The sequence below is a fragment of the Saccopteryx bilineata genome, chromosome 2 (assembly GCF_036850765.1).
Source record: "Saccopteryx bilineata isolate mSacBil1 chromosome 2, mSacBil1_pri_phased_curated, whole genome shotgun sequence".
NCBI classification, from domain to species: Eukaryota; Metazoa; Chordata; class Mammalia; order Chiroptera; family Emballonuridae; genus Saccopteryx; species Saccopteryx bilineata.
In genome coordinates, this window is record NC_089491.1 from 353024437 (window position 1) to 353044288 (window position 19852).

At 46.0% G+C, this 19852-nt stretch overlaps 2 protein-coding genes across 6 annotated transcripts in view; both read left to right on the forward strand.

Moving 5' to 3' along the window:
• The window catches only part of GGNBP2 (gametogenetin binding protein 2), a 43156-nt gene extending 36002 nt beyond the window's left edge, over nucleotides 1-7154 (forward strand). For both annotated transcript variants that reach the window (XM_066262774.1, XM_066262775.1), the window contains exons 10-14: nucleotides 2510-2657; nucleotides 3101-3226; nucleotides 3309-3457; nucleotides 4520-4768; nucleotides 6899-7154. In XM_066262774.1, coding sequence (XP_066118871.1) covers nucleotides 2510-2657; nucleotides 3101-3226; nucleotides 3309-3457; nucleotides 4520-4768; nucleotides 6899-7102 — 876 coding nt within the window. In that variant the 3' untranslated portion in view covers nucleotides 7103-7154. The remainder of the gene's footprint in view (nucleotides 1-2509; nucleotides 2658-3100; nucleotides 3227-3308; nucleotides 3458-4519; nucleotides 4769-6898) is intronic.
• A 2977-nt stretch (nucleotides 7155-10131) lies between these two features.
• Nucleotides 10132-19531, forward strand: DHRS11 (dehydrogenase/reductase 11). 4 transcript variants are annotated; one of them, XM_066262776.1, is made up of 7 exons: nucleotides 10140-10705; nucleotides 13359-13568; nucleotides 16152-16321; nucleotides 17876-18005; nucleotides 18614-18706; nucleotides 18921-18986; nucleotides 19099-19531. In XM_066262776.1, exons 1-7 carry the CDS (start codon nucleotides 10352-10354, stop codon nucleotides 19138-19140), a joined length of 1065 nt encoding a protein of 354 aa, XP_066118873.1. In that variant the 5' UTR covers nucleotides 10140-10351; the 3' UTR covers nucleotides 19141-19531. The 4 variants fall into 4 exon arrangements, 3 of the variants coding, with proteins under 3 accessions (XP_066118873.1, XP_066118874.1, XP_066118877.1); XM_066262777.1 differs by having other exon boundaries at nucleotides 10143-10705; nucleotides 16182-16321; XM_066262780.1 differs by having other exon boundaries at nucleotides 10156-10705; nucleotides 16227-16321.
• Nucleotides 19532-19852: the final 321 nt, after the last annotated feature.

The following is a 19852-nucleotide window of genomic DNA, read 5'->3' on the forward strand; positions in this document are numbered from 1 at the left end:
TGTATTAGAAATTAAAATGGAGAGATTTAAAGTTATTCTTTTTAAAATACCCCATTATATATTAACATGAATAACACTGAAAAACATTTTCAAAAGAAAAGATGAGAAGGGCAACATTATCTTTGATTTTAGCAAATCGCTTTAATATTTGGCTTAAAAGGATCCGATGTATTCTCATATCTGCTTCTGCATTTGGTCTGTTTTCCTATATTGCTTAGTTGAAGCATATGAAGAAAGTCCCCGCCTGACCAGGCGGTGGCGCAGTGGATAGAGTGTCGGACTGGGATGCAGAAGACCCAGGTTCGAGACCCCAAGGTCGCTGGCTTGAGCATGGATTACTCGGTCTGCTGAAGACCCACAGTCAAGGCACATATGAGAAAGCAATCAATGAACAACTAAGGTTTTGCAATGAAAAACTGATGATTGATGCTTCTCATCTCTCTCTGTTCCTGTCTGTCTGTCCCTATCTGACTCTCTCTCTCTGTCTCTGTTGAAAAAAAAAAGAAGTCTCCCATATATGGTAGGAAAAGGAAGTAGTAGGTTTTTGGGTTTTTTTCAGACGAAGAAAGTCTGTTTAGAAAGTTACAGAGATAGTAGAAGTGAGCCAGCTGGGCTGCATGTGCTCTGGAAACAAGTGGCAGAGGCAAAAGTAGGGCTATTAGAGTTTAGGAGCAGAAAGGAAAAAGAAATGTGCCTGTGGGCAAGAAGAGGGGAAACAGATTGTGCCAGAGGGAGGAGTGTTATTTATTTAAAAAGAAACAAAAACTTTTTTTTTCTTTTCCAAGTGAGTGGAGGAGGGTTAGTGAAACAGACTCCTGCATGTGCCCAACTGGGATCCACCCAGCAACCGCCCATCTGGGGCTGATGCTCTGCCTTGTGGGCCATGCTCGCAAGTGAGCTATTTTTAGCACATGAGGCAAAGGCCCCACGGAGCCAACCTCTGGAGCCAACCTCAGCACCCAGAGCTGTTGCGCTTGAACCAATTGAGCCATGGCTGCTGGAGGGGAAGAGGGGAGAGGGATGGAGAAGCAGATGGTCACTTCTCCTGTGTGCCTGACCGGGAATTGAACCCAGGATATCCACACGCCAGGCTGATGCTCTACTACTGAGCCAACCGGCCAGGGCCAAGGGAAGAGTATTTTTATTTTATTTTATTTATTAATTTCTTTAGCAGGGCAGGGTGGACTAACAGGGACAGACAGAAAGGGAAAGAGATGAGAAGCATCAACTTACAGTTGTGGCACCTTAGTTGTCATTTATGCCTTAACCTGGGGCTTCCAGCTGAGGCAGTAACTCCTTGCTCAAGCCAGCAACCGTGGGATCATGTCAGTGATCCACAGTCAAGCTAGTGAGTCCCCACTTCAGCCGGCGACCTCAGGGTTTTGACCCTGGGTCCTCAGCGTCCCAAGGTGACACTTTATCTACTGCGCCACCACCTGGTCAATTTCTTACATATTAGTTGCATTGTGGACCCTGACACCTTATCAGTGACTTTTTCATCTCTGTTAAATTAAAATCCATTGGTCTGTCCTGTACTTTGAGTAGATCTTTTACTCATGCATGATTTTGTAAGTAATGCATCTGTATTTAAAACATAATTGGTTCACTGTCTTCCCAGGTATTGACATTTCATCAGTTAATACCAGATAATCAATTATGTTAAAAGCAGTACTGATCTCATTGCTAAGATTCAAGCTTATTGTGTTTCCATATGCAGATTTTCAAAATTCTGATTGTAGTTTGAAAGTGTAAATTTTATCATTGGCAACAAATACTGTCCACTGTTTTGAAGTGATGGGGCTGACTTCATTCATTTTTGAGAAAATGTCTTAAAATCCAAGTCTGAATATCCATAATTTGTCTTTCTTTCAAGTGAAATTGATGTTTCAGGGAAAATACCAGCTAGTTCAGCTTGAAACTCGAACAGTTGCACAAAGTACTCTTTCTTGAGGCAATGATTGTACTTTGGTATGCAGCAAAAGTGCCATTTGTCATATAGGCTATTAAAAAGACATCTACTCGTGGGTTGATATTTAATAAAATTAATATTTTTACAACTATCTACAGCTGCTCAGAGTGCTTGACAAATAAAGAATATAGTGACTGAGTACACTTTGGTTGCTACTGCCTTGATTTGTGATAAAGCACCAGGGACTTTTTGCACTTTTGGTTTTGTATTATCACTAAGTGTCAGTACATTGAAAAGGCAAATCACATCTTAGTATTATGATGAAAATAATTTTGACTTAAGGAACCCCCTGGCTGGGTTCAGCAGACCACACTTGGGGAACTGCTGTTCTAGACTTACCTGATACCATAAACTCTTACCTTGCTTTTAGTTGGTTCATACATAGTCTTGAAGTGAATAATAATTTTTTGTGAGAATATTTTTTTGATTGTTAACCTTATTTATAACTCATATCTAATTGGCTAATGTTAAGGAAATTAAACTGAAGCCAGTATGGAGGTAAAGCTTTTTAAAGCTGTCTCTTAATATTGATCCTTAAAGGAAGCAGACTTCATAGAAAACAGTTGCAAAGCCTGTGGCAGTACTGAGGATGGTAATAGTTGTGTAGAAGTAATTGTTACCAACGAAAATACATCGTGTACCTGTCCTGGCAGTGGCAATCTTTTGGGGTCCCCTAAAATAAAGAAAGGTAAATAAATACAGTTTTATTTTTAAGATTTTATTTATTGATTTTAGAGAGAAGAGGGAAAGAGAAAAATGGGGTGGGAGCTGGGAAGCCTCAACTTGTAGTAATTGCTATGACAGTTTTTTTCTTTTAAATTAACTCTTATGTTTATTTATTCTTTCTTTTAGATGTAAGAACTTTTACAGATGCTATAAACTAGAACTTAGGACTTACTTTACAGCACCAAGAATATTTAGGCAGACAATATTTCTTTTTTCTTTATGGTATTTGATTTATTATTTGATAAAAAGAAAAAACTAAATCCCTAATCATATTTTGATTATTTAATTTACTTTTTACTTTCAATAAACCATCAATTTTGAAAATTTTTTGTGGTTCTTAGTTGGTTCACTCTTAGTCTTAACATATTGTATGTTAATTGTTACTTTTACCTAATTTATTCTCAGGCTTATCTGCGCACTGTAATGGTAGTGACTGTGGATATTCATCTAGCATGGAAGGGAGTGAAACAGGTTCTCGAGAGGGTTCAGATATTGCCTGCACTGAAGGCATTTGTAATCATGACGAACACGGTAGGTTCAGATTAAGCGTCCCAATTATTTCTGCCACATGGCTGATTTAAGCACATTAATAAGAGATTATTGACTTCTGCAGGTGATGACTCCTGTGTTCATCACTGTGAAGACAAAGAGGATGATGGCGATAGTTGTGTTGAATGTTGGGCAAATTCCGAAGAGAACACCACCAAAGGAAAAAATAAAAAGAAGAAAAAGAAAAGCAAGATGTTGAAATGTGATGAACATGTAAGTGCTATAACTTGCCATTCTTAAGCCTTTGCTGTTGAAGAACAATATTTTCCTTGGAGTGGCAAGTGTGCAGCTTTGCAGTTAGGATTTATTTATTTTTTACTTTTTTAATAAAAAGATAAAGTTTCCATTGATTTGAGAAAGAGAGGTGGAATTGGTCAATTAATTCATTGTTCCACTTAGTTCCATTAGTTGTACCCTGATTGGTTGCTTCTTGTTTGTGCCCTGAGTTGGGGATCAAACTCACAAACTCTCTGTGCTGGGACATTTTATTTGTTGAGCCACCCAGCCAGGGTCTTTTTTTTTTTTTAACCCCCACTCTTTTTTTTTTTTTTTTTTTTTGACAGGGAGGGAGAGGGACAGACAGATAGGAAAGGAGAGAGATGAGAAGCATTAATTCTTAGTTGCAGCACCTTAGTAGTTCATTGATTGCATTCTCACATGTGCCTTGACCGGGGGGTTACAGCAGAGTGAGTGACTACTTGCTATATATAGCCAGCAACCACGGGGTCATGTCTGTGATCCCGCACTCAAGTTGGGTGAGCCTGCGCTCAAGCTGGTGACCTCAGGGTTTCAAACCTGGGTCCTCCGCGTCCTAGTCCAACGTTCTGTCTGCTGTGCCACTGCCTGGTCAGGGTTTTTTTCACTTAAAAAAAAAATGAGTACCTTATGCAATTCCATTGGTTGCTCATCTTGTGATTTGTGTGTCTGATACGGTCATTTATTTAACAATCCATGAGAGTCATAAATTCAATTCTTTTCATAATACTTTTAAATATATTAGCTATGTAATTTTGAGCCATTTTCTTGGTCTTAGTTTTTCCATCTGTAAAATGGAGATAAAAGTCCCTATCAGATTAAGTTTTGTGAAGATGAAAAGAGATACATATGGATGGGTTAGTATAGTGTTGGGTATGTAGTGTCTAATTTCAGCAGCTGCTTTTATTCAGTATTATTTTTAAAAATTTAATACACTTTTAGGGCATTGTTTTTTCTTTAAAGAATAATTGCTAATTAATCTCTGCCTTTTTACTTCGAAATCCCTTGCTATGGCTTCAGACCCAAAAGTTTGGAAGCTGTATTACAGATCCAGGTAATCGAGAGACCTCAGGAAGTACTATACACACAGTGTTTCATCGCGACAAGACCAAAGATGCACATCCTGAAAGCTGCTGTAGCTCTGAAAAGGGTGGACAGCCACTGCCTTGGTTTGAGCATAGAAAAAATGTTCCACAGTTTGCAGAACCTACAGAAACGTCATTTGGTCCTGATTCCGGAAAAGGTGCCAAGAGCTTAGTTGAACTCCTTGTAAGTAAGCCATGATGTCTTATTGTGGATAACTGATTGCTCATGGGCTAGCTGTGAGGGGAGGACAGACAATATTTTTGAGGGTTTACAGTTGGGAGTGGGGGAAGTCTGATAAAAAATTAAGGGTATTATTATATTTTTGGAGACTTCATTTCTGCTCTTCCACTCATGGTTTATGCAACTACTCCGGAGCACGTTTCTTCATCCTATTTTGTCTCAAAGGTAGAGGAGACTAGTTGAGAGAGGAGGGTAGAGTTAGCTTATGTCTAGGTGTCTGCCTCCTTGAAGAGGAAGGTTATTGTAAGCAAACTGCCTTTCTGAGTGTCAGTTGATAGCAGCCACCCTTCCAGACCAGGAAAAAATATAGAATCTGAACTAGAGCCCACTTTCTGGGTTACTTCCTTTAGATGTCACATAGGCTAAAAGCATAACTGAACTTGGATACCTCTTATAATAGATTCCTTATTGATAGTTTAGATCAGGGGTAGTCAACCTTTTTATACCTACCACCCACTTTTGTATCTCTGTTAGTAGTAAAATTTTCTAACCACCCACCGGTTCCATAGTAATATTGATTTATAAAGTAGGGAAGTAACTTTACTTTATAAAATTTATAAAGCAGAGTTACAGCAAGTTAAAGCATATAATAATAATTACTTACCAAGTACTTTATGTTGGATCTTCACTAAGTTTGGCAGAATAAATTTTTTTTTTTTTTAGAGACAGAGAGTCAGAGAGAGGGATAGACAGGGACAGACAGACAGGAACAGAGAGATGAGAAGCATCAATCATTAGTTTTTTGTTGCATGTTGCAACACCTTAGTTGTTCATTGATTACTTTCTCATATTTGCCTTGATGGCGGGCCTTCAGCAGACTGAGTAACCCCTTGCTCGAGCCAGCAACCTTGGGCTCAAGCTGGTGAACTTTTTGCTCAAACCAGATGAGCCCACACTCAAGCTGGCGACCTCGGGGTCGCGAACCTGGGTCTTCTGCATCCCAGTTCGACCCTCTATCCACTGCGCCACCGCCTGGTCAGGCAGAATAAAGCTTTTTTTTTTTTTTTTTTTTTGTATTTTTCTGAAGCTGGAAACGAGGATAGACAGACAGACTCCCGCATGCGCCCGACCGGGATCCACCCGGCATGCCCACCAGGGGCGAAGCTCTGCCCACCAGGGGGCGTCGCTCTGCCGCGACCAGAGCCACTCTAGCGCCTGGGGCAGAGGCCAAGGAGCCATCCCCAGTGCCCGGGCCATCTTTGCTCCAATGGAGCCTTGACTGCGGGAGGGGAAGAGAGAGACAGAGAGGAAGGAGGGGAGGGGGGTGGAGAAGCAAATGGGCGCTTCTCCTATGTGCCCTGGCCGGGAATCGAACCCGGGTCCCCCACACGCCAGGCCGACACTCTACCGCTGAGCCAACTGGCCAGGGCCCAGAATAAATCTTTATAATACAACTTACTATAGTTAAATCTATCTTTTTATTTATACTTTGGTTGCTCCGCTACTGCCCACCATGAAAGCTGGAATGCCCATTAGTGGGCGGTAGGGACCAGGTTGACTACCACTGGTTTAGATGAAGTATATACCTGATTCCAAGTGATCCAGTGCATAGTTTGTGTGGGACTTGGACAAAGGAGAAGGGTGGTATCTATTCTATTGTATCTATTAGTATCTTAATGAAACCAAATCCTTTAAAATACTAGGTTTTTCTTTTGTATATTATTATAAAGTTAAATTGTGTTGCTGTGTGAATTATTATATAAGTTTATAAAGGTATAGTTTACTTAATTTGTAGAAATAAATTCTTCAATTTAGGATCATCTAAAGATAAGGCCGGTTATTTATAATTTGGTAACTAGTTGTAACCATCTTCACTTAGTCTTAAGGCAGAAAAGTATGTTGGTATGAACTAGGCTCATGGGCTTCTATGACAAAGTTATAGATCCAGAGTTTCAAAGCAAGTTGAGCTCAATTTTATTCTTATTTAGTACTTTGAAACAGTCCAGTTAAAGGTTTTATTTTACTGAACTGAAACTAAAAAACTAGACTGCTTTTATATTTAATTGTCCTTCATTAGCACAGCATTTTGCATTCTTAATTTGTCATGGTCTTAACTATTACTTTAATTTTCAGGATGAGTCTGAATGTACTTCAGATGAGGATATCTTTATCTCACAAGATGAAATACAGTCCTTTATGGCTAATAACCAGTCTTTCTACAGCAATAGAGAACAATACCGACAGCATCTGAAGGAGAAATTTAATAAATACTGCCGCTTAAATGATCACAAGAGGCCCATTTGTAGTGGCTGGTTGACAACAGCTGGAGCAAATTAAATAAATAAAGTAGCTCTGTCTTTCAATGAAACACTCAAGAATGACTACTGCGCCTTCTCTTTAAAAAAAAACAACTCTTAATTTAGTGACTTATGGCAAAATTTTATCTTAAATCAATGTGATTCTTTCTTGTTTTGGGAGATGGTGGAGGTAACCTCATTAGTTTGTTCTTTCTTCAGGCTTGTGTCCTTAGTTGCGTGACTACGCAGGTCTGCCATATGATTTAAGCCATCTCTTTTCATTAAATGTTTCTCTCTTCCTGTGAGACTTACTAAAGCAACTTAGTGGCAAAAAGTAATGTTGTACTTATACTTCTGTACAGAAATGACAATGAGCTGAATATATGGTTTTACAAAGTAGACATCCACTTGTGAAATGTTTGGATGTAATGTTAAAGCGCAATGTGCAAAATTTAAATAAAGAATATTTATTAATATGCACAGTAAAAGGTGTATGTTTCTGCTTAATGTGTGGCAGTATTTTAATACTTGGTACTTGGCCAGTGTTGCTGTTAGAGAAGTTGAAAAGTAAATGAGGCTAGAGGTTCAGATTGTTAAAAACAAAATTCTTACCTTGATCAGAGTTGAAGCTGAGAAAAGCAGTTTCCAATCGTTTGGTTTGTTTGTTTATTAGCGAGCAAGAGAGAGACAGGGACAGACAGGAAGGGAGAGAGATAATAAGCATCAACTCATACTTGTGGCACCTTAGTTCATTGATTGCTTTTCATATGTGCCTTGACTGGTGGCCTCCAGCCAAGCCAGTGACCCCTTGCCCAAGCCAGCAACCTTGAGCTCCAAGTCAGCAACCATAAGGTCATGTCTAGGATCCCATGCTCAAGCCGGCAATTTCAAACTTGGGTCCTCTGCGTCCCAGGCCAATACTATCCACCATCATCTGGTCAGTCTCCAGTCTCTTGTTTTGATAGAATAAAATTGCTGCGGTACCTTTAAATACTGCCTAGCATCTTATTTTCTCATGAGACTTAACTGCTATTACTGAAAGTTCCCTGATACACAACACAAAGCACCTTAAATTCAGAGGTTCATGTTGAACTAGAAGAATGAAAACAAAACCTGGCAGAATTTCAAGCAAGGGTTGCCTGATAAGTAATTAGTAGAATTGGGATCAGAAGGCTGCACTGAGAGCTAACCACATTGCAGTCTAAGTGCCTGTTCTTACCTGGTTTCCAACCATAAGTCACTGTAGCATTACATTTTTCTGCCTTCACAAGTTGTGAGTACTAAAGGAGAGATTCCCTAGGAGTAACATTTACCTACTATTTAAAAGGTTGAGTCTATTTAAAAGGTTCAATACACATATGCTTAGAGCTTTTTGTCTCCATGTCGATAATACTTGGTGGGCAGCAGACAGGTAGTGGGACTGTCAATCCCTCCTGTGCAGTGGGGATGTGAATTTTATGGGCTTTTTACCACTTAATCAGATTTCTAGTCAGATTTTAGGTGGACAGCACAAGAACCTTAGTGACATTTAATTTTTGTAGTTGCTAGCATTTCTTTGGTCCACCCCAAGTTATCTTTTCAACTCTAGTGTTGTGTAGGTAATGGGGTAGAAGTTAAAAACGAGTCATGATTCCTCTCTCAACCTTGTTGCTTTCTGGAATCCATGAAAATTGACCAAGGATCTCCCATAGCCCTTGGCTTTTGGCCCAGTCCCCTCTCCACCACCTGCTGCAGTTAAGTTTTCTCGAGATTCTCTAAAAGCAAGGACTGGTTTTGTTTTCATCTTTGACCTGGCCAACCACATGAGTGTTTGTTAAATGAGTAAGCCAACCACATTCACTTTTTTCCATTGCTTGCGTTACTGGTGAGATTTCAGTAGTTACACAGGTATTTTTTCTTTGGAAGGATGGCTACATTAAGAATGCAGAAGTGAGGCAGGTTTCAGTGCTTGCATGAAAAATTCTATGTGGTCAGAAAAATCAGCAGAACAACAACCCAGAAAGAGACAAAAGGGAGAATGAAATGACATTTTAGGAGCACATCCCCTGGTCTGATACTGAATTGATTTTGCTTCAGATCATGCTTTACGCCTTACCTATAAAATGAAGGTGTTTTTTTTTTAATTTTTATTTATTTATTTTTTACAGAGACAGAGAGTGAGTCAGAGAGAGGGATAGACAGGATCGGAGAGAGATGAGAAACATCAATCATTAGTTTTTCACTGTGCGTTGCAACACCTTAGTTGTTCATTGATTGCTTTCTCATATGTGCCTTGACTGTGGGCCTTCAGCAGACCGAGTAACCCCTTGCTCGAGCCAGCGACCTTGGGTCCAAGCTGGTGAGCTTTTGCTCAAACCAGATGAGCCCGCGCTCAAGCTGGCAACCTCGGGGTCTTGAACCTGGGTCCTCTGCATCCCAGTCCGACGCTCTATCCACTGCGCCACCACCTGGTCAGGCTAAAATGAAGGTTTTAATAGGTTCTAGTTCTCCATATTAATATATTTAAAGTGCTTAAAAGTGCCTACACCGGAAGTGCTTGATAAATGTTAGCTATTGCTTTCACCTTTGGTATACATTGTGATATATTTGCTGTAATGAGGGTGAGAAGGTCTAGGGCAGTTAGAGTCCATGGGATAGAATCCCCTAATAACACTTGTACTTGGAGGTATTTCCATTTTTATTTGTATTTTTTTTAAGATTTTATTTACTGACTACAGAGGGGAGCAGGGAGTGAGAAGTGTCAATTCATTGCTGCTTCACTTTAATTTTATATAGGAGGGGAGACAGACTGACTTCCCCATGCCCGGGGACCAGGATCCACCCGGCAACCCTCGTCTGGCGCCAGTGCTCGGATCAACCGAGCCACTGGCTGCGCGAGGAAGAGAGAAGGCAGATGGTTGCTCTATCCCAAGGCAACCGGCCAGGGCCCAGTGCTGAGGGCTGAGACACCCAGTTTTGGGGCTGAATCCTTCCCATCGGCCACCAGCTGGTTTAGTAGGGCGTTGGTCACCTTAGGTGCCCTTAATGTCTCTTTCTGGTCTTGGGTGAGGAGCAGGGAAGGGCTACTGAGCAAGAGGCGAGGTTACGTGCGTCCTCGGGCCTGGAGCAAACGGAAGAACTCGCGCCAGGGTGGCAGGACCACAAGCTCCCAGGACCCTCTCGTGCCGGCCCGCCGCGCTGAAACTACAGTTCCCCGCGCCGGGGGCCAGGCGGGCCCGGAAGGGGCGGGGCCGTGTCCGCGCGGCGGGCGCCGGGGGCCGTCGGCAGGTTGCCACCGCCCTCTGGTGGGATGTGGCGGATCGCGGAGGATAGGAGGGTGGAGGCCCGGCCGCAGGCCCACCAGGTTGGAGGCGGGTCCAAGCGCAGCTCTGGTGGGAACCGGGCGGCGGCGGGCTCCGCACCCGTAAGGGAACAGCCAGGCTCCTCCGACCCAGGGCGGAGCTCCGCTAACCAAGTGCCCAGCTCGCGGAGTGAGGTGGACGGGCGGCTCGGGACCATGGCCAGGGGCGGCATGGATCGCTGGCGTGACCGGCTAGCACTCGTGACGGGCGCCTCGGGAGGCATTGGCGCGGCCGTGGCCCGGGCCTTGGTCCAGCAGGGACTGAAGGTGGTGGGTTGTGCCCGCACTGTGGGCAACATAGAGGTAAGGCCTGGCGGGGGAGCTAGTTGCTGTGGGAGGCGTCGTTTCCGCTGGGTAGGGTCTGGGTGGGGGAGGGGAAGTGGCCCGAGTCCGGCTGCCCTCACTCCCTAGGGCCATTTGCAACGGGCTTAGGGGCAAAAGGTGTGGATGTACCTAGTAAGGGAGGCCTCTTGGATCCTTTAGGACAGGCCTCTACCTTCGCGTTTTAAAGTCCGGCCTTTTTAGGAGCCTTTTCTCTTGACAGCCTCTACCCCACTGTATCACACTCTGACTCTGGCGTCTTTCTCCCTCTCTCCTACCTGCCTGCTCAAGTAGGCTGAGGAAAGGGGAACCAGAGATCAGGAGCTAGCTAGGCAGCCAGGGAGAAGGAAAGAACGTTTTCTGCCCTTAGTGGCTAGGTTGGCTACTGGATTGCTTCCTCTGGCCCCCAGACTTAGCCCACAAAACGAAGCAAAGTGGCTAGCCAGCCAGATGAGCAGGAGCTAGAGATTTTAGATGATCATTTTTCACCCCAGTCTGAGGTTGGGATTGAGGTGGGAGTGGAGCCCTTCTGAAACAAACAAAATAAGCTAGTCCCCTCCCAAAAAAGGCCCCAAGTCTGAGGGTTAACCCCCTACCCAAGAGGATTGACAATGGGATTGTCACAGGTAGTAGACCTTTCTCCAGTTTTACTGCCCTAGGTGGGACTGAGTAGGTGAGGTAGGTCAGTCACTTAATATGTGAGCCCTGAGGGAACGAAGTAATGTGGAACTGAAACTCCTGGTTTTTCTCTTAAGTGGGGTTGGGAGCAGAGTTGAGAGCTACAGGAGTTCAAATGAAGTTGGTCATGTTGGAGCATGGAGGAAGAAGAGAAATTTTCATCATAGTTTACTGGATTTGCCCAGCAAAAGAACACTGAGGGTTGGGCTAATGCTTAGCTGCAGGACACTATCCACCGTCGCTCCATGTCCCTGGGCAGTGGAAAGGGTAAGGAGGCCTTGGGAGGGGCAGAGGGAGAAAGTGTACAGGAAGGAGGGCTGTCTCCTCCCCTGCTGCTGACCAAAGGTATACTTTATAACCTAGATAATCCCAAGGTCACCTGGTTACACCATTGCCTTACTCTGCCACTCCTTTTCTCCAGAGCTCAGGAGCTTTGGAGACTAGAGAATTATGCCAGGGATAAGACCATTGGGTTCCCCAATTCTAAAGATACTATTGCCTTCTCTTCCCACTAGCCAAGAAAGAGATTCTCTGAGCCCCAAGGGAATCCCCAAGTTGATCACTTAGCCCCATAATGGCTCCTTTAATGAGGGGAGAATGCCTCCTCTGTGAGGAGACTGACATGAGTTCAGGTCATTTCTGAGGGCAGATGAGGATGGGGGGGGGGGAGCAGGCAATGAGAAGGCAGTGACAGGGAGGAATATATTCTCAGTCCCTTATTCTGGCTTTTCTGTGGGTGCTTTGAGTCAGTTTGCCAGGTAGGGAGAATTGTAGTTTTCCTTGCCCACCGTCTGCTTTTATTGACAGATTGATATTAAAACAGTTTGAGTTCTGGCCTCCTACAGAGAGAGGCCCTATTTCTTGAAGTGGTCGTGAGTAGGTAAAATTGGGTGGAGGGGGGCTACTGAATCCCAAAGGACTATACCTTTTAAACTTGGAAAGTTAAAGCAGCAAAGAATTTCCTAGGTCACCTGATCCAGCCATTTATTCCCAGCTCGGTTTGGGAGGAGGGAGGCTAGAAGCCAGGGCAGCTGGCCAAGCTGGCTTTCCTCTAGGGCACCCCACACCCCCCAACTCTCTCTCCCATACATGTACATAGTCATGGTCACGAGACTCAGGTGCCCAGTCACGGGCCTCCAAGGCCACATAGCTTGTTGCTTCCTGTTTCTCAATGTCAGCTTTCCTCACCGCCGTCTCCCAGTGGTTCTGCTTTCTCAGGACTTCAGTGTATTGAGGGCCCTGGCAATGCACAAGGGGTGCCAGTGTCACCTGCCACCTGAATTGCCTCAGTAGTCTCCAGATAAACTTTGGGGTGGAAGGTGTTGCACCGTGGGACAGAGAGATAATCGGTCCTGACTTCCTGACCCCTCCTGTTGGGAGGACAAAGAGAGACTGGCAGTTGGACTCGATTGAAAAGTCTGTGTGAGAACTCTGGGATTTGTGGAGGGAAGGTGAGAGTTCAGATGTAAGCCCTTCTGAACAAGGTGGTGGGAAAGAAAAGATCGAAGCCCTGGCATAACTGGCACAGCGGCTCTTGGCACTGGTCGAAGAAGCATGGGGTGAGGTGAGAGATGCATCTACCTGTGAGCAGAGAAGGTGTTCCTCTTGAGAGGCAGAAAAATATCATTTCATTCCCAGATCCCTGCCCTCGCTTCTTTGGCCCCCTCCGAGCTCCAGCCCTTCTTTCTTCTGAGAACTAAAGACGCTAGTTTATCTGTGAGGTTCCTCCATTGATAATTTCAACTTTCCCCTCCTGTACTCAGGGAGTGCTCTCATTCCCTGGACTTTGACCGAAGAGGGCAAGCTTTGGGGATGCACAGTCCCATCAGTGTAACAAAAAAGTGACCACCAAAGGAAAGAGCTCTATAAGTGGTGACAGCAGAGGGAGGCTGTCTCTGGCTGGGGAGATGTGGGAGTTAGCAGCTTACCCCAGTTAGATCCCTTTTGGGTTTCATAGGAGCTGGCTGCTGAATGTAAGAGTGCAGGCTACCCCGGGACTTTGATCCCCTACAGATGTGACCTGTCAAATGAAGAGGACATCCTCTCCATGTTCTCAGCTATCCGCTCTCAGCACAGCGGTGTAGACATCTGCATCAACAATGCTGGCTTGGCCCGGCCTGACACCCTGCTCTCAGGCAGCACCAGCGGTTGGAAGGAGATGTTCAATGTAAGGGCTGCTGGCCTGGCGTGGGGGTGGGCTGGGAGGACAGCAGGGAGCCAGGGGTTTGTGAACCAGAGCACTGCTCGGGATAGGACATCTAGCATGAGGGAGCTATGGGTTCCTGCCTGGGGCACCTTGACTGTCCCTTTGCTTGTTTTCTTACCAGAGGGATAGTGAGTGGATGAATGGACATATCTTTTCCATTCTTCTTTCCTTTGAGCCCCTGGGTGTAGTTCTTAAAGTCTAGGCTGATTTCTTCTATTGGAAGAAAGATCGGTAGGGGAGAGAACTGCTGTTTATTGAATGTCCCTATACCTCTGCACTGTGTAAAGTACTTGGGAACATCGTCTTATGGAAAGAAAAGGACACGAGACAGGAAGTGATGTTCCTACCCAGCCCTGCCAGTAACTAGGTGGCTTCAGGCGGGTAGTTACCCTTTCTGAGCTTCAGTCTTGTCACATTTAACTGGCATGAACACACCTAATACCATCAGTATCTGGGATCACACACTCCAGTGTCCCCTGTGGCCAGGTAAATAATAAATGAGTGAGGCAGGTCAGGTGGGGTCTGCAGTAAGTGAGAGAGCACACAGCTAGGTACAGGGGCAGCCACTGCTGAAGCCCAGTGTCATTGCTGCTGGGCAGTATGGCCAGATCTTGTAATTGCCTTGAGGGAGTGGGGAGCCTGGATTTTTATGTGACAGTCCATCTCTTCCATTCACCAGAAAGGTAAGGATTTTTGTTTTTTTATTCTCTTATAGCCTCAGCCTGTAAACACTCAATAGGTTTTTTTGAATGAATGAAACTTTCCAATACATGTTGGAAATAAATTTTAAATGCCTTAAAATTAAGTGTGGCCCAAACACATCCTGCAGGACATGGGTTTTCAACTTCTGGATTGTATTGTGGGGCGATATTGGGGCATGGAAGTATTCTGAGAAGTTGAAAGCAGTGTGTAAATGGAATGTATCTTCCCTCCCACAGTATTTTGTTTTGTTTTGTTTTGTTTTTTACAGGGACAGAGAGAGGGATAGATAGGGACAGACAGGAATGGAAAGAGATGAGAAGCATCAATCATTAGTTTTTCGTTGTAACACCTTAGTTGTTCATCGATTGCTTTCTCATATGTGCCTTGACAACGGGCTTTCAGCAGACCGAGCAACCCCTTGCTTGAGCCAGTGACCTTGGGTCCAAGCTGGTGAGCTTTTTTGCTCAAACCAGATGAGCCCGCACTCAAGCTGGCAACCTCGGAGTCTCGAACCTGGGTCCTCCGCATCCCAGTTAGACGCTCTATCCACTGCACCACCGCCTGGTCAGGCCCACAGTACTTTTTATGTCTGCTCACAGTAGCTTAGCACCTAACAGATGCTTAGGCCAGGAAATGAACAGTGAGCATTGAAACAATGAACAGTGAAAATGAAGCACTTTCCCTGCCCTCACAGAGCCTTCTGGAAGATCTGAGTTGTGTGTGGTCCTTACTTGCTGTAAGTGGATCACTCAACCTGGATCTCAACTTGCCCATCTATAAAGTGAAAGACTTAAATTAAAATCCCTAAGGTTCCTTTCAGCTTGAACATTACATAATTTTGTTAGGATCATCCTATGAGGCATCTTCTCCACTCTCATCCCTAACCCCCCAAACCTGGGAGGTTCACACCCTTGGCCCCAAAGGATCTGTTTCTCCTACTCCTTCTATCCTCAGGAGCTGTTTTCTGCCCCTCAAACCCACACAACTAAGAGGACCAGAAATGGCTGAAAGCCTCCTGTGTCCTGCTGAGAATGTTGAAACAGGTTTACACCAAGGGTGTTCTGTCCTGATGCCTGGCTCTGACACTTGATAAAGAGAAGCATCTAATCTCCCAGCTGGTCCCCTCTCTTCTGGAGAGACGAGACATGAGGACCTGCTGAAAGCTTTATCTGTGCTTGGTGTCCTGGGTAAAGCTAAAGGGTGGGGCTGGGCAGGAGTTTTAGAGCCGGGATACTTCTTCAAGCCTTTATTCCATGAAGAGTAGGGGTTCGGGGTCACCTCTACCTGAGCGAGTAGGGATGGGCAGAGAGGGGCCAAGAAAAGGCAGGAAGCCCCCATGCCCTCGGGACAAGTTACCCCACCCTCTTGAGAGTCTCTGTACCTAGGCCTGTAGATGGAACAGAGCTTAAAGAAAGGAGGGTCAGGCCTTCTCTGACCCTGAAAGGAGCAGAGAATAGCTGGATAAGGTGCAGAGAGCCTAAGGTCTGCTTGCGGAGAGATTTTTAAAGCCATTTTAGGAAGGGTTTCAGGCTGTTTAGGAGAGAGCAGGACCAGGGCACTGTGCCAGAGAAGAGTAGGGTATTTATTTGGGAAAGAAAAGGAGATGGTTCCCCAAGGCAAACGTTCTACGGTCTGCAGAGACAGCCAAGACATGGAGGGTGGGACTTGGGGGATTGCCACTCCTGTTTGCAGGAACTTGGGGGTCACCCAGGGAGGGAATCTGCCTCTGCTGTCAGCTGGGGCTGGTGGCTAGCGGGGGAAGGTCACCTAAGGGTAGATGCCCTGGGCCCATTGTTGATTTTTGGTAGGTCCTAGACACTGTTTTGAAATGCCCCCTACCAGGGGTTCTCTGTGGCTCCATCACCTGTTCAGATGGACCCACACTGGAGACACCCCACGGCCCTCCCTGGCCCACAGGTGAATGTGTTGGCCCTCAGCATCTGCACACGGGAAGCCTACCAGTCCATGAAGGAGCGAAAAGTGGATGACGGGCACATCATTAACATCAACAGGTGAGACAGGTGGCCGTAGGCTAGAGCACGGTTCACCACTCACCCTCCAAACTGGGTCACCTGCTGCAGCTTATTTGACCTCTTTGGACCTGTTTTTTGGGTAAAATAGGGATTTGATATTCAGTTAACGCTGAATGACATGATTATGGTATGGTGAGGGAAAGAACAGCTGACTGGAATGGGTCTTTCCAGTTGAAGCCTGGGTGCCCTCCTGGCCCTGAGGTTCTCCATTCCCTGGGAGGAACCCACCTCATCATACAAAGAAAGACTACATGGTATCACTGGGGAAACCCCACTCTGAGCAGGGAGACATGGCCTCTGCCCCCAGAGATCTTCCAGTAAAACCCTATCAGTGAACACACAGATGAAATTGAGAGATTTTAAAAAACATTTTATTTATTGATTTTTATTTAAACATTTTTAAATTTTTAATTTAATTTTGTTGAGAGAGACAGGAAGGGAGAGAGATAAGAAGCATCAGCTCATAATTGCATCATTTTAGTTGTTCATTGATTGCTTTCTCATATGTGCCTTGACTGGGGGCTCCAGCTGAGCAGTGACCCCTTGCTCAAGCCAGCGACCTTGGGCTCAACTGGTGAGCCTACAATTCAAGCTGGTGACATCAGGGTTTCAAATCTGGGACCTCAGTGTCCCAGGTGGATGCTCTATCACCATGGCACTGCCAGACCTGCTTTATTTATTGATTTTTAGATAGAGGACAGAGAGAAAGGGCAGGGGAAGGAGCAGGAAGCATCAACTTGTGGTAGTTGCTTTTCATATGTGCCTTGAGTGGGCAAGCCTAGAGGTTTTTTTTTGTTTTTTGGGGTTTTTTGTATTTTTTGTATTTTTCTGAAGTTGGAAACGGGGAGAGACAGACTCCCGCATGCGCCCCACCAGGATCCACCCAGCACGCCCACCAGGGGCGATGCTCTGCCCATCAGGGGGCGATGCTCTGCCCCTCCGGGGCGTCGCTCTGTTGCGACCAGAGCCACTCTAGTGCCTGGGGCAGAGGCCAAGGAGCCATCCCCAGCACCGGGCCATCTTTGCTCCAATGGAGCCTCAGCTACGGGAGGGGAAGAGAGAGACAGAGAGGAAAGAGAGGGGGAGGGGTGGAGAAGCAGATGGGCGCTTCTCCTGTGTGCCCTGGCCGGGAATCAAACCCGGGACTTCTGCACGCCAGGCCGACACTCTACCACTGAGCCAACCGGCCAGGGCAAGCCCAGAGTTTTGAACTGACGAACCGCATTCCTGGTTGATGCTCTGTCCACTTTGCCACCACAGGTCAGGCGAAATTGAGAGATTTTTGATGGTCTGCATGACCAAGAGACTGGATTCTGTAGTCAGTGTAGGGAAGACTTCTAGAAGAGTAGGGTTTTCAGAAGTTGCTTGAATAAGAGAAGCCAAGTTAGTGAGCTGCAAGGATGGTCTCCAGAGGTCCCCTTTAGAAGGCTTCCCTGTAGCATCTAGGTAGTGGGGTTGACTGGTACAACAGGGGGCACTGCTGGTCTCTTGGGAGCATCACTCTCTTCTTTCCACTTCCCTCCCTCTACCCAGCATGTCTGGCCACCGAGTGCTACCCCAGTCTGTGACCCATTTCTATAGTGCTACCAAGTATGCCGTCACTGCACTGACAGAGGGATTGCGGCTAGAGCTTCGGGAGGCCCAGACCCACATCCGAGCTACGGTGAGGGTGTGGCCTGGCCCTGGTGGGGACGGGATAGGCACAGGTCCTCTCCACCCCACACACATACTGCTCGGGGAGCCAAGCTTAGAACCCCTGCGAGCGTATTGGGTACAGAGCTCTTGCGCTCTGCTGCTACTTGCATAGCCCTGCTCAGTACTTGAGTTTTTTCCTGTCACAGACTTTGGGGTGGGAGGGGGCTGGCCTGAATGGAATATGGTGGGGTGAGAATGAGGGAAAGCAAGGGATTGTGGGAAACCAGGACTCTGGGCTCTTCCCTTGAAGGCCAAATCACCTTGGGCAACTTATTCATTCTTTTTGGAAAATGGATATGATAATCTATCAGGTTATGAGGGTTTTTTAAAGAGACATTTTATAAACATTTACCTGGCTTATATTAAGGGCTCTGTAGATGCTAGATATCATTGTGACCATTGCCAGTGGCAGCTTTGGAGCAAGGAGGCAGCTGCTGGGTATGGGGCAGCCATTCTGTGAAGCTGAGGCTTTGTGACTTCTACCCTCTCCCTCCAGCCTCCCCAAGGCCTGGCCTCGGATTGGGGTGGGGGTGGAATAGAGCTTAGCTCCTGAGCAGACCCTGTCTTTCCGCCCAGTGCATTTCTCCAGGATTGGTGGAGACACAATTTGCCTTCAGACTCCATGACAAGGATCCTGAGAAGGCAGCTGCTATCTATGGACAAATAGAGGTGGGGCCTCCCTCTGGGCTTGGTGAAGCCACTCATTCTAAGTGAAGGCAGAGGGAGCGCAACCCTGGCCTTCAGACCCCATCCTTCTAGCCAGTCTGTCATCTGGAAGGTTGGGGTGGGAATGTGGATGCTAGAGAGGAAGGACCTCAGTGGTGGGAGGGAGCTTGGATCCATTCTGCCTTCATCTCAATTCTCCTTTCCCCGGTGCTCTCAGTGTCTCAAACCTGAAGATGTGGCTGCGGCGGTCATCTATGTTCTCAGCGCTCCCCCACATGTCCAGGTAAGTGGCTTTAGCTGTCCACCCCAGCTGTCCCCCAGAGGAGGAGAGCAGGGAGGCCTTAAGGGGGTGGGCAGAGTGTCCTGGCTGCCTCAAACCTTTGTGCCTTCTGCAGATTGGAGACATCCAGATGAGGCCCACGGAGCAAGTGACCTAATTTCCTGTGTGGAGCTCCTCCTTCCCTCCCAGCCCTCAAGGCTTGGTTCCAGCCTCTGGATTGTAGATGTCACTTTCAGGACTCCTGGATTCCACTTCCTCTCTCCACTCTCACCAGGGATTTCAAATTTTATTTGAGGTCTTTTTTATATTGACAAATTGTTTCTACCACAAATGTGAAAATTGGGCTGGGGAGAGGAGGTGTTATCCCTAATTGTTTTATCTGTTAACTCATCATTGATCTCCTTCTTGGGCTCCTTGGCCTTTGTTTGCTATCTTTGGTCTCTTCCCTTTGACCTGGGGAAGGGACTTTGGTCAGAAGGGTGGCTTCCTCTTATCTTGTACTTCACCCTGTGTCACTCAGGGATGAGGTGGCAGAGGGAACCCCTCACCTTTATGAGTGGTTATCAAGGGCTCCAGCTTTCTCCTCTCCCTGCCCACATGCCCCCACCACCCCTTCTTGTCCCGTATCCCAGTTCTCCAGCCCAACTGCGGCTTGTTGGCCCCATGGTGGTGGTGGGGAGGGTCTATTCTGACTGGCAGCACAATACCACGGCCTGCCTCCCAAGTGGATTTCAGTGTGATAATTAAAAAAGAAAAATGGAAACAGCCAACTTTGGTTTCATGGGTATCTTTCAGTTCTTCTCCTTTCTCAGTGATCAGGGGTGGTTGTGACTCAGTTTCTTCCAAATGAGTGGGAAATAGGTGAATTT

What these genes read in the sequence shown, in the direction of transcription:
- DHRS11 (XM_066262776.1), top strand. Translation starts at nt 10,352, where the DNA reads ATGTGGCGGATCGCGGAGGATAGGAGGGTGGAGGCCCGGCCGCAGGCC. An exon ending in CACATCATTAACATCAACAG is followed by an intron (nt 16,322 to 17,875) that starts GTGAGACAGGTG and finishes CCCTCTACCCAG; the next exon opens with CATGTCTGGCCACCGAGTGC. An exon ending in GCGCTCCCCCACATGTCCAG is followed by an intron (nt 18,987 to 19,098) that starts GTAAGTGGCTTT and finishes TGCCTTCTGCAG; the next exon opens with ATTGGAGACATCCAGATGAG.